This window comes from Phragmites australis, chromosome 5, assembly GCF_958298935.1.
Source record: "Phragmites australis chromosome 5, lpPhrAust1.1, whole genome shotgun sequence".
Taxonomy (NCBI): domain Eukaryota; kingdom Viridiplantae; phylum Streptophyta; class Magnoliopsida; order Poales; family Poaceae; genus Phragmites; species Phragmites australis.
The window spans coordinates 12,907,030-12,921,553 of NC_084925.1; the positions used below are offsets into that span (position 1 = coordinate 12,907,030).

General features: G+C 45.1%; 1 protein-coding gene across 1 annotated transcript; it reads left to right on the forward strand.

Annotated features, from left to right (window-relative positions):
* Positions 1–251: 251 nt before the first annotated feature.
* Positions 252–2,013, forward strand: LOC133917825 (serine/threonine-protein kinase AGC1-5-like). Its single transcript, XM_062361664.1, has 2 exons — positions 252–1,009; positions 1,149–2,013. The coding sequence occupies exons 1-2, from the start codon at positions 309–311 to the stop codon at positions 2,011–2,013; spliced, it is 1,566 nt and encodes a 521-aa protein (XP_062217648.1). The 5' UTR covers positions 252–308.
* Positions 2,014–14,524: the final 12,511 nt, after the last annotated feature.

A 14,524-nucleotide genomic window follows, 5' to 3' on the forward strand; every position in this document is an offset into this window, starting at 1 on the left:
GTTGTAACGTATAGGCACCTGACTAGTAACTATAAACATGGTACATTGATTACGCGGCGTAGGGGGTGAGGGTGTTATGGAGGAAGCGTCAGGTTGGGCTCGCCCGGTAGCGAGAAGAAGACAATGGTGACTAGAAGTGGGCCTTGGTGGGCTGACCTATGTGGTGTTTTCACTCCATCAACCGATGTCTTGTGACGCCTCAAGGTAGGTTCAAACATATATTTTGCTTAATTTTGCTCAATCATGTTTATTTTCATGTCATCATAGTGTACCGCACCATGGAGTAGCACACTTGTTCCGATGAGGGGATGACGTCGACGACTAGCGGCATCATGGAAGACGTCAGGATCGGGAGCTTCGATGCCGCCGGCGTGTACCCGACCACGCTGCCGACCCGAGGATGCTCACTGAACGAGACAAAAAAAAAAAAAAAAAAACACGACGAGCCGTCGTGCTTCAGGAAGAGCTTGAACCCAATCTACAGAAACCACGACACGGTCGGCTCCAATTCCATGGCTGCGGCGGCGAGCTCCACCTCAGCCACGGCAAGTCCTGCAGCAGCGGCGGCATGGAGGAGCGACGACAGCGGGGGCAGCCCGGCCCCCGCGGTGCTCGCGCGGCGACACACTGGCACTGGGGACGGCCGGTGGGATGCCATCTGCGCGGCGGAGCCCCCCCTCCCCCTGAGCCTGGGCCACTTCCGGCTCCTGAAGCGGCTAGGGTACGGCGACATTGGCAGCGTGTACCTCGTCGAGCTCCGTGGCCACGGTGCGCTGTTCGCGATGAAGGTGATGGACAAGGGGTCCCTCGCCGGCCGGAACAAGCTGGCCCGCTCACAGATGGAGCGCGAGATCCTCGGCCTGCTCGACCACCCCTTCCTGCCCACGCTATACTCCCACTTCGAGACCGACAAGTTCTGCTGCCTCCTCATGGAGTACTGCAGTGGCGGCAACCTCCACTCGCTCCGGCAGACGCAGCCCAACAAGCGCTTCACCGAGGAAGCCGCCAGGCAAGTCATCGGTGAAATTTTGATTGCATTAAGAAATGGAAAAGAAGAAATTTTGAGATCAGAAATGTAAATGATCCAGGAAAAAAAAGGTGATCTTGGCATTGGTGTTCTGTGTTCATGTTGACAAATGGCGATGCAGGTTTTACGCGTCTGAAGTTCTGCTTGCGCTGGAATACCTGCACATGCTGGGCGTGGTGTACGTGTACCGCGACCTCAAGCCCGAGAACGTGCTTGTCAGTGAGGAAGGCCACATCATGCTCTCCGACTTCGACCTCTCCCTGCGGTGCTCCGTCAGCCCGGCGCTCGTCCGGTCCCCGTCCGGCCGTGGTGGCGGCAGCCTCGCCCACGGCTGCATGCTCCCGCGCATCCTGCCGGCCAAGAGGAGCAAGAAGAAGAAGGGGGACAAGGACAAGGACAAGCTGGGCGAGCCGGTGACAAGAGGCAGCAAGAAGCTGCTGCCGACGTCGCTGGAGTTCACAGCCGAGCCGACGGGCGCGCGGTCGATGTCGTTCGTGGGCACGCACGAGTACCTGGCGCCGGAGATCATCCGCGGCGAGGGCCACGGCAGCTCCGTCGACTTGTGGACCTTCGGTGTCTTCCTGTACGAGCTACTGCACGGCGCCACGCCGTTCAAGGGATCAGGGAACCGCGCCACGCTGTTCAACGTCGTCGCGCAGCCGCTTCGGTTCCCCGACGTGCCGGCCGTCAGCACCGTGGCCAGGGATCTCATCGGGGGCCTGCTGGCCAAGGAACCGCATAACCGGCTCGCGTACCGGCGCGGCGCCACGGAGGTCAAGCAGCACCCCTTCTTCGAGGGTGTAAACTGGGCGCTGGTGAGGAGTGCACAGCCGCCCTTCATCCCCGACGCTTCCTTTGACCACGGCTCCCGGTTCACCGGCGACGCCATGGACGGAGCAGCTCAAGGCTGCACGCCGAAGAGTGCCGGCCGGAAGACCAGCTCGCGTCATACTGATTCGTCGCATGTTGATTTTGAGTACTTTTAGGAAGTGACCACAAGTGTTAATCGCTCCATTTGTATCTTGTGCTTGCAAATTGCATCTCATGAATCCGGATTATATATTGCTCTAAATAAAATCCCGACTATATATTTATAGTGGGCCACGATGTATGCACGACTAAAATCGAGGGAGTGCTCAACGGACAAAGCTAACTCAGGGTACCAGCATGTCTTATACATATATAACTGTTTTTTTTTCAAGCAAATTAACAAAACTAGCCGGACACCCGGCGCAATTGCATGGCTAGATTTGAATTTGATCGTTCTGTTACACAATTCTAACGACTATGATCACATTAGCGCAATGAGTAAAGTCGATGGTTCTAACCAACATGTCACATTCTTTTTCCAATTCCTGGGATAATTTCTAGATTTTTTCTTTTCTTAGATTTTCTTGATTTTAGTATTCATGTGGTGTCCCAATCCCTACAATAGTTTCTATATTTGACGATGAGTAGTATAAAACTAACATATACTACTGTTCTATACGTATATAAACCTCTTGGAGTTTTCTATATTCTCAAAGTATACGTTCGTCCTTAGATATATGAAAGCTACCTGCAAACACCAGGGTATCTTGTAAACAAGGAAATTTATTTCTAAGCATAACATAATCCTACTCGAAAAGGAGTTCGGAAGCTACACGTGGCAACCCCTATATATAAATAGAGCCATTGGACCCTGTGGAGGACAAGTCACAACAAGTCAAACAAAAGCAACAAGCGCTCCACGAGCCTCAAGGCTTCTGCAATCATGATTATATCAATATCTCATCGAGACTACACACTAGGAGCCCTCGACTAGGTTTAAATCCTATCTAGGCTAGCCAATATCCCCTTGTAATATGTCTCAAAGATAAATACAAGAACACGTGACCTAGGACAATTATCTTTTGGAAGGCCTAAACCTGTATAAATCTTTATTTTCTGGTGCATGATACGACAACTGGGAGTATCCCCTACTCTAATATCATATTTGTAAGATCATAGGTTTACTAATCATCGACAGCTGGCGCTATCGACAGCATAGCACCAACCTGACAAGGAGACTAAAAACTCGAGATCCAAGGTGACCGTGAAGTCTCTATCACCACTATGATCAGAACGCTCGAAAGCAAACCTACCACCCAGGGATCTGGTTCTACGACTTGTTTGGAACCAATATAATAGCAATAAGATATCCCCAAAGTAGGAAGGTCCTTATACAATGGTTAAATCCAATCACCCTGGGTCATATAGGTTAGCAATAGAAGATGGTTGGATCCTCAATAACTCATGGAACATCGACCAAGCTTTGTAAGTTCGATGTGTAAGTACTAAGTGTACATCTGTAGTAATAAAGATCATATTGCGCGAGAAGTTGCATGAATTTTTTTTGACCTTATCATTTTCCCTTGCACCTTAATCCTAGCAATGGGGTAAGCTGCTAACTAGGTACCTTTACCCACATGCGCACCTGAGGTTACGAAAAGTTTTTCTACGACTAAAGGACAGTATGAATGTTTTACTTCTTTCCATTGTTTATTCCATCAAGGTATCTAATTCCTGACGGCCGGCAGTTTACATCTCATTTTTTAGCTGCCTATCCGAGAACTCTTCCTAGATAATCAGTCAAGGGCTTAATGGGTACTCGATAATGGAAACTGAAAATAACATATTGTGCACGCACCAAAGTGGATTCAAATGAGAGGGGATGGTGTTATAAGTCACGACCTTAGGGTTGTGAAAATGTTCCTTATCGTATCCACGAGTGCTCTAAAGCCACATCGCTTTCCACTCAAGTCAAACCTAAGACTGACCATAATAAGCACCCTGAATAGTGGTTGATGTCTCCTGAACTAATTGGAGGGGGGGGGGACAACTAATGCTAAACATGATAAGTTGTCAGATGCGTTCAATATCTAAAACATATGAAACTCTCGTCTTATGCACAAGCATTTTATATAAATGTATTAGTTACTAACAAAATATTGAGTTTTATCTCAAAGTACAGGAGACAGATAATCCTACAATGATTACGCAAAGGTCATCATGTCCACATACTCCTTCGCTGGCCCGCACATGGCCTCCACCAGTTGGTTCGCCTCCTCCTTGGTTTCCTCAAGGAAGTCTCCCCGGAAGATGTTGGCGTCGATTTTCGGGTAGTGCACCTTCAAGATCACCAGTACCTGGGCAACCGCTTCTTCAGCACCTCTCCGAGCTTGGCTTGAGATGTGGCCAGAAACCTTTGAAGGCTTTAGCAAGCTGCATCACCCGACTGGCCAACCTAGCGGCGCTGGTGTCCTCCAAAGGCTTCGCCCGAAGTTCGACTCCGCTGAGGGTGTCCTGGAACATGTTAAGGGCCAAGGCAAGGTGTTACTTGATGAAGCTCTGCAGACAAAGACATTCAGCTCAAAAGAAGACAAGTATAATACGACAAGGACATCTGTAATGTATGAGAAGCTTACCCCAGGACTTGGTGTCCAACTCGTAGCGCAGTTCCTCATTCTCGGTAGACTCTTTGGAGAGTCAGAGACCTGTCTCGGCCAACTGATGGTTTTTCTTGGTGAGCTACCGCTCCTTCTTGGTCTCATGCCCAACTCTGAGTCCTTAGCTCTTGGACTTCCAAGCAAAGAGCGTGCATCCATGACATGGCCAACTGCAAAGCTCTAGGTTAGTGCACAAGTTTATTAACCAAAAGGTCTTGTAGGGCGGTACTCACCGCGAGAAAGGAGCCTAGAAAATCCTCCAGGTCATGACCACCCTTGGCTCAGGCCTCTTGGACAGCTTCACCCTAGGGCATTCAAGAAGGCAACACGTGGATAGTCGGTTTGGGTTCCCGAGACACCACGACTTCTTCCTCCCTGCTTCCTCCGGCAGGAGACAGGGGCTCAGTGGTCTCATCCACCAGACCTCTACTCAGATGTTCTTCTCTGGGCTCGGAAATGTTATCCTCCCGAGCTTGGAGTTTTGGGGGCTCGGGGACGAGTGCTGGCATGCCACGTGGTGAGTTTCCTTCTAACAGTCTATGAAAAAGAAGCTAATACTGCATTCCTAAATGCAAGAGATTGCCAAAGTGAGCGTCCATACCTGGGCCTCTTAAACTCGCGAGGCATCTTTAACTTGATGTCACACCCGGTTTTAACGGCCAAAACCAGATGCGGTTTATGTGTGCCCAGGATGTTCAACACACATAAGGACATCACAGGTGAAGTAACAAAAGCAATACTTTTATTAAATAAATGTTAAACTCTTACAGCAATTGACATAAATTGTCTTCAATGAAGATATCTGTCACGTCCTAAAATCCGTAATTGTGTGTTTTAATCCTAAAATATGCAATTTCAGCTTCATGTTCCAGTTTGGGTCACTGGAGCACCTCACTTTGAATCAATGAGGTGGGAGAAGGAAAAACTAAGAGAAATAAAAGAGCTAGAAGCAAGTCTGGACTTTCCTCTAGGTAAATGGGGCCCACTTGGGTGGAAAATATCTCTCTATAGGTGGGCAACAACACTCTCTCTCCCCCTAAAAAGCTTGCCCATACGTACTACTCATCCACTCCACCAGATAAGGCTTTTTGAGGAAGCAAGTTGGAGTTGGCTGTCTCTCACTCTCTCTCTTAGGCTCCCTTTTTCCCCTTTTGGATCCCTACCTCTGGGAGCAAGATCAAGGTACGTATGTGGTACTCACGTGACCACCAGCTCAAGGACTACTCGTCCATCCAATTCATTTTTAGTTTCCCTGAAGGAATTCGAGCTGGTTCTGAACTTGTTTGGTGTTCTTTGGGTGAAGCAAGGAAGCAGCAGTTTTTCCACTCTTCTCCAAGCCATTTTCCGTCGTTTCCTCCTTCAATTGGTGGTCACCAATCTCAGCAAAGGACCTTGGGTGAGTCTGCTAGGCTCCCATGGCAAGTATGCTCATTTTTGGTTGGATAGATCTTGAAACTGGAACTAGGGTTGCAAAGTTCTTCAGTCTGGGAACAAATGAGGATTTATGTGGATTTGAGTTAGGAATCATGTTGCTAGACGGTTGAGCAAAGTCTAGACCCTGTACACCCTTCTAGGCATTTTTACCTTTGATTTAGAGAGACTCCCAGGTTAGTTTAGCCTAGTTTTCCCTTCGTAATAGCTGCTATTCTGGAGCTGCACGAGCCTGATTTTACTGTAGCGCCCAAGTATTGTTCACCCGAGCACCCAGGTACAGTTCACCGAGCACCCACTGTTCACCCGAGCACCGGGGGGTACTGTTCACCCGAGCACCCGAGCACTGTTCACCCGAGCACCCGAGCACTCTTCACCCCGAGCACCCGAGCACGGTTCACCCCCGAGCACCCCGGGTACCATTCACCCCGAGCACCCCCGGGTACTGTTCACCCGAGCACTCCGGGTACTGTTTACCCCGAGTACCCCGTGAGTACTGTTCATTCCGGGCACCCCGAGCACGGTTTATCAGGCTTTCCTGATAGCTGATAGCTTGTAAAATTCGTAGTTAATTCGTACGAACTCCAAACTTTATGAGACCACTTGGAAAATTCTAGTTTGGACAGTACGATCTGGGAAAAATATTTTCATGTATTGTGGAGCATATTTTTCTTATATGGTCGCATTTCATACATGCTCATTACATTGCACGCGTTGCTCTCTATAGTGAACGCCGATCCGTCGATCCCGGAGGCCGTGGGCGATCGTGAGGCGTCCCACCTTTCTGATCCAGGGCAGCAAGGCAAGCATCGTTCATATTGCACCGTGTCTACTTGAAAATTTAATATGTTATCTACGCTTATGTATACATTGCATGTGTCGGGTACTGAGTTGGGTAGAACCTATGCCGATGCATTATCCCATTTCGGTCACGTGTCATGTGTTGTTCCTAGGAGCCTAGTGGTGTCATCGAGGTCTAATTTTAGTTCGCTATGCTTAGTGGTACTTAGGCTTTCCGGTAGAAGTCGACGACGGCGTCCACCGTTGTCGCGAGCCTAGGACTTATTACTTGTTTACACTTATGGTTGTGTTGATGATGAGTCGGTTTGGTGAGTGGTGAGTTGAGACGAGGTGTGGGCGGTGTTAGGGGTGTCATCTGCTCACGAGGAGTCCTCAGGCAGTTCGGGGAGGGAACCCGAACACCGTAGACCGCTTGCACCGGTTAAGCACCGATCATCGGTGTAGTCGGCTTTAGCACATACCTTACTCACCACATGCTGATATAATGGTAGGCGAGTTGATTACCTTCGCAGACGTGGTCATGTGGGCCTCGTCATAGACGGTGTGAGTCTGGTTTGAGTCCGGGCTTTTAGCGGTATTAGTTTGCTCGGGGAGTAGTTCTAATACCGTCTCGCCGAGCTATGGTTGATCCACATGGTTGGACCTGGTTGGGAAAGGTTGTCACGGGTACCCCCTTGTGTGCATCTTAGCGGGTGGCACAAGCCGTATGGTCTCTGTGTTGTGTGGGTCCAGGAGTATCCCCCTGCAGGGTGTATAATCAGTTCGAACTGCCGCGCTCTCGGTCATGAGCATCGCTATCGCTTATCTCCACCGAGCGACCATGTTTTGGTCGTAGAGTTTCGATGTGGGTTGTGGCATGGTTGGATTGGGGTGGTTTGGTCGGTATGTGGTTGGTGGTTTGGTGGGAATGGTTTGCTTTTATACACTTGTTGTTCATATATCTGTTCTGATCAGTTGGTTGGCAGGGTTTGAGTCGGTGGTTGGTTAAGTCAGTTGCTTACACCTAGAGTCTAGGTTGCTTACCGCTTAACGAACTTAAACATGTCTTAATCCTTGCTACAGCTTCAAATGCATGATCCTTGGAGTCAAGAATATATATACTCATACTGTGTAAGACTTGCTAGTACCTTCGTACTAAGGGGTGCTGCCCTTAAGTTGCTTTCAGGTTCGCAGGTTGGTGAGGAAGAGGCTGTGTTCGGCTACTTTGTGCCTGCCGATCAGGGTGGCGGGCAGGAGTAGCACCTTCTACTCCGAACTTCGGCCCTTTTGGTGTGGAGCCTAAGGGCATACGGCTCCATACTCTTTTGTTGTATAGGTTTTTCTTCCGCTGCTTAGTTGTTGTTGTTCCTCTTTTGTTGTAAATTGTGGAAGCAGTTGCATGTTTAATAATGGTAATCCAGTTTAATTATTTGCTCTCTATTAAACTGTGTTGTGATATTTGAGTTGGAAGGCATGTGTTCCGATCCTGGGCACAAAACACGTGCCGGGACTACCGGAATGGTATTCTGGTTAATCGTCGAGGTTGTGATTATGAATAATGATCCTCCTGATGATTAATTAGAATACTATTTGGACGGTTCCTCACAATATCTGTAGCGGAATAGAAGCACTGGTGCCCAACAACACCGCAGGCAACCGACCGGGAGACATGCGCCTAGAACGTCACAACCTCGTCTTGATAGTCTTCAGCATCTTCACTCACTGAGCAGCCGCATACGTGTCGCATGGTATAGGGAAAATAGCAAGTGTGAGCACATGATATGCTCAGCAAGTGTGGGAAATATAATGATATGCAGGCTTATATCAAGAATAGGCTAACACATGGTATATTTGCATAAATGCGAGTAATGAAAATATATTTGGGCTAAAAAACATTAAGCAGTTATTAAATGAATGTAACCCAAACAGTTCAGCATCCAGCATACAAGGCTCCCCACTTTGCACACCATAACCATCTAGTACTCCCTGTACTATAACTAAAACTATCTAGTACTCCCTTTACCAGAACCATAACCACAACCAAACTCATAACCACAACCCACTAATCATGTGAGGATCCAAGTCTCTCATATCCGTGAGCACGACTGTTATAACAGTTTTATACTCTGCAGAGATTGTTCAGCTTTCCTCATGAGTCAGTGAATTCTATGTTGCTGTGTTCACGAAACACTTAACACACGCCAGTTGTGTGCCGCCAAGAATCACTGCATGACATTTGCCACCAACCAGAGACTAATCCAGTATGTGTCTACCCACTAGGTTTCACCGCTAGGCTTTACGCAAGCTAAGCTCATACCCAGAAGCCCCTTTTTGTGCTGACCCAACACACACTGGATAGACTCTAATCAGTATGTCACGCCTTACTCATACCAGCCTTGTGGTTGGTACGTTACTTCTTGGGTTGTCGCTCCACGAACTGATCCTTACTTAGGTTACTTGAACAAACACTAAACCAACATCGTAACCATGATAACCATCCAAACCAGTTTGCTCAAGTCCTAAGATTCCATGTTGCTAGACCATTAACAAATTAATGACCATTGTTGCATATGTTCATTAGTCAAGATTATGACACTTCTCAACATCCCAAAAGCATGGCTAAGTAATCTACCCACAAAGGACACCTAACCATAAACCATTTAGGTTCCAAGGGATGATAAGGGAAAATCTAGGGAAACCCTAACATAGATGACTACCCATCATATTGACATTGCATGCAATTTTGTAAAACAAAAAATTTAAAAACATAGGTTCAAAATGATCAAGGACACTTGCCTTTTTCCCAATGCTGCTCAGTGTTGTCGAAATCTTGGTCTTGAAGTCCCTCGAACTGCTCCAGAATGTTATTAACTAATCGTGAGAACTACCGACAAACAACACAAAGAAAACACTAAGAACAACATACCAACATCATCAAAACACTTTAAAAACACTATGGTTGGATAGGGAAGATTTTAGAAACATTTAGATGCAAGAATCGCCTAACTCGGAGTTAAGATGAAAAGAGAATGAGCTTTCGAGAGATGGATTAGACTGAAAAGGAAAAACTAATTTACGGAAACTATCTTCCTATGGGAAAGGCTTTATTGCATAATCTTTGTGTCAAGCTTGACAGTATTATTGTGCAAGATTCAAGAAGTGTAGAGCAGACTAGACTTCGCTGACTAGGCTAAGGAGAATGATGTGGCGCTGACTTGGCATGCTATGCAAGTACCATCTTGATTAAAGAAAGGATATGCTGAGATCTAGTATCGACCATCTATGATGGATCAAAAAGGCCGAAGGTTGCGCTTTTAGGTTAAGGGTACTACTGGTGACTCTATATAGCGGTGGTGGTTCGGGTTTCGTCGAAGATGACGATCGGGCATGTGGTCACAAACATCGATGTCGGCTTCAGTGGTGTTTTAGTGAAATAAGGGGAGCATGGCGTAGAATGCGAAAAGACTAACTCAGTGGTATGGTTGGTTTTGGAAGGGGTCATCCGAGGTAGTGGCAAAACAGCGATGACTGCTTTTAGGTTTGGTGGTGACCGCGAACAAATTTAAGAACGAAGACGCTAGCGTTCTCAGAGATTGGCTATGAAATTTGATAAACCGTTTGAACAAAGATGTTCATATATCCCGGGAACACAATGCTATGGCATACTTTTGGGTAGATCATCGACTGAGAGGAAGAACGATCAGCAGAGATGAGATGGGTGATGGCTGCGACGTGCTGTGGTTGGCAATAGCGTCCTGGTCGTGTCACTGCACAAACGGAGATGGGCTCCTAGGGTAACGTAGAAGAATCCATGGGACACGCCGTGACGTGGTTGGTGCATCCATACGGCTTTTGGATTGACGGGGGACGCGAATGCATATCCGGTGCACGCGCAGAACGCGTCCAGAAATCGGACAGCGGGTATGTGGACCTTGATTTCGATAGTTTGGCTACTCTACTCGCCGACCTGGTTGGTGAGGGCATGGGGAACATCATGGGACATGCACCGGTAAAAGGGCTTGGTGATTTGACCTCTGGTCGGTCTGGAACATCGATGCCATTCGGCTACAGTGCGGCTGTCTCGCGGCTGTCCGTGATGGTGACGACCATGGCGGCATAGATCGGGCTTTGGCCGGGGCTAGGGCTTGGCTAGAGACTTAGTATGATTCTAAAACAATAGTAAGGGAGGAGAAGAAGGGGTCCTCACATTACTTTGATGGTCGAGGAAGGAGGATTCGCGGAGAAGACGATGTAGTGCATCACGGGCGGCGGCGGCTCCGGCGAACGGCGGCGCTCCGGCGACGTACGGGTAGGGCAGCAGCGACTTTAGGGCTTGGGGCATGGAATAGAGGTAGGAGAGGACGTGCAACTCATATTTATAGGGCTAGGGGCGGCTGGATTAGGTAGAGTCCAAACCGAACACGATTCGGATTCGAGTTCGAGACGGTTACGATTTCTTTTTTCGCAGCTCTGTATTCCGAGGATGATATCTCTATCTTACAGACTCCAAATTGGACGTTTCTTAATTCTAAACTGTAGTACTCGAAATATACAACTTTGGTAGTCATTAAAACTTCTAAAAACACCATCTTGATTTCCAAAAATGCACCACAAGATAAACTGTTTGAACTCGGACTTCTCTGCGTAGCACTGATTTCGGGGGCCATAACTCCTAGCTCCATTATCCAAAAGAGGACTTCCATAGGTTCAATTCGAAGCTCTCGACGAGACCAACAACTTTGGTATTGTAAAGATTTGCATTTGAGGCTGTTTTGAACTCCAAAACGTCATGAGAAGATGAGACTGTCCAGGACTCCGCGAAAATTTACAGATTTCGTGGATCCTTTGTTGGGCCATCTAGAAGACTTGGCTAAAGGTTTGGACTTGAGCAAGATTGAGCCCAAAGACACTTTAGGTATATCTAGGGTTTAGAAAAAAAACTTTTGCAGAGAAATTTGAATAGGATTTGAATTTGAATTGAGTTTAGAGTGAATTTAAGATAAACAAAAAATGAGGTTGAACAAGAATAAGAGTAGAAAAGGAATTTGAATTTAGATTTTTTTAGAATTTGAGAAAGAGGAGAGATTGACTTTAAACAAGGATTTGGATAAGATTTGAATTGAACTAGAGAAGGATAAGGTATGATCAAGGATTGAATAGATGATGAATTTAAAGACTTTGAATTCCAACCATTAAGATTCTTAACTTATTCACTACTGAGTTTTGCAAAAACCTTTTCAAAATCTTTTTCACTCAAAACACCAAAGAGAAAGAAAACGAAAAAGAACTCTAATGCAATTACCTGGCTCCTAGCAAAACTCAGCATGCAATGCATAAGAAATAATAACCTATATTGATTGATTGATTAAGAAAATATGTTTTAAACCTATTCTACTGGTGAAGCTATTCAATAATCTTGGAAAATTTTAGAAATTTGAGAAATCTGAAAATCAGGGTGTTACACTTAGCCAAAATCATAATCATAGCCTAATATGACCATTTTCGCTACAATCTCTCACTTTTTGGTGATTGATGATAACACAACCAAAGCAAGTGGTAAATAATAAATGATACCAAATTTAAAGATCATAAATGAGCACAAAGTCTTACCACATTGCTTGGATACATATTCTTACCACTTAGCCCCCCTTTGTTGTGGCTCTCATTTTCTCCATTGCCACTTTCTTCCTTGAACGACCTATGCAAGAGAGCTTCTCTTTTGTCAATCTAGGTGCCTACATTTTTTCTTCTCCCCCTTTGTTGACTTCGGCATTCCTAGATGTCTTGCTTGTTGATACAATATCCTTACATTGTTCATCTTGCTTTTATCTTGCTTTGGTTGTTAAATTTATCTCCCTTTATCAACAATCTCCCCAAAAGACTATAAACACATGTTGAACTTAAGGAAAAAATATTAGAGCATATGAGAGAGAACTTCACAAAGCATGATCTAATAAAAGGACACTAATTGTATGGACATCACTACAAATAAATGATACTAATTGTAGGCTATGACAGCATATGGATTATAATTTATGAAACTCACATAATATAGTCTAAACTCTCACTATATGTGTGCATACAAACAATGAGAAAGAAATATGTACACAACTAGACAATATGTCAGATAGGAAGTTTAAGCTATATTATGCATGGAGATAGCTTAAATGAATAAAAGATTTGACAATGATACCAATTGAAGTATTTAAACACTGCATACCTCCGGGGACATGTTGATTGCTCCATGAGACTACAAAAGATGTCACTAGAAACACATGTTAGTCTCAAAATCATAACCTATAGGATATACTCCCCCTAAATATGTGCATACAAGTTTTGAATACTTGTGAGATATATATGTGCACTTGTTACTGATAGCACTAATGATTTATCAGATATATTGGATCATGGCACATAAACGATACAAATTGTAAAAACTAGTGCCAAGAAATGAACCTACAACTAATAAACCATATAGGTTGCTCATGGTTAGAGATAAACACAAGCAACCTACAATATGAAAACCTATAGTAGGAATTGCAATAAATTGAAATAAACATATGCAATCCTACACAAGACAAATGAGCTAGATACAAAACAAAACGCATGAACAAGAACCTAGATACACTTACTTCTTTTACCTTTGTATGGGAATTTGGGTATGTGATGATCATGATCTTCATCAATGCGCCTATCTTATTTACTTAGCTTCTTTGCTTGAATCTTCACTTCATTTTGTAAGCCAAGTCTCCAAATCTCCATAGCCGCTTCGAGCTTCAAGTCTTCTTGGGAACCCAAACCGATTAGGGCTCCTTCATGTTGGTGATGACTTTCTTGGGCACCTAAATGAGTTGGTTTCACCTCCAATCCTTTCTCCAAACTATGTGTCCAATCACCTTGCAATAATCCTTCTTCTTGAGCTTGTAGTGGTTATTCTTGGTCTTGATCTTGTAGTTGGGCTTAGTGTAGAGGTTGGAGGTCTTGTTTGAGAGATTCGCCATCTTCTTATTCTCCTTGGTCTCCTTCTTCACTTGTTTGCATTGGAAGGACTTGTAGCCTTGTTAATGGCTTTGAAGCATGTCATAGTGGATCCCTCCGTAAACTTCTTCACCATGATAGCATGATTATCTTAAGGAGATTGGGTATGTCCTTTGTCCTTTAAACTCGCCAAGTCCTTCTTGAGTTTCTCCACTTCTTGCTTAAGCTCATCATTGAGGTTGTTAGATGATTTTACAACAACATTCTCGACTAAAACCTCATTGCTAAAGGATGAGCTAGATAAAGCAATTAAATCATCACATGAAGTAGAAGTATCCACTTTTGGATTGGAATTAAATAGAGAGCTAGATTGCTTCAAAGGGACCTTAGTTTGAGATTCAATGCACTCAAATTTAGCTTTAAGTTCTTCATGCTCCTTGTTTTGCAAATTAAATCTGCACAATAATTGTTCATAATTAGATACAAAGATAGCATGAATATCATTAAGTGTATTAAATTTCTTAAGCTCTTTAGATTGTTTCTTAAGGGCCCTTTGTTGCACATTGATCAAATGAAGGAGTTCATCATAGGAGGGAATCCTCATCGAATTTATCATCACTTATATTGCTATACATATCTTTGTCCATGAGGTACTTGTGTGATGACTTTCGTGATGATGATCTTGAGTAAGAACTTTTTTTTGGAGGAATGGATGGTGATGATCTCATCACTTGAGCTTGAATCTTTATCATCACTCACCCATCTTCCTATGGTAGCAAGTGCCTTGGCTCTCCCTTTTGTCTCCCTCTTCTTGATCTTGGTCTTCTTCTCCTTCTTGATG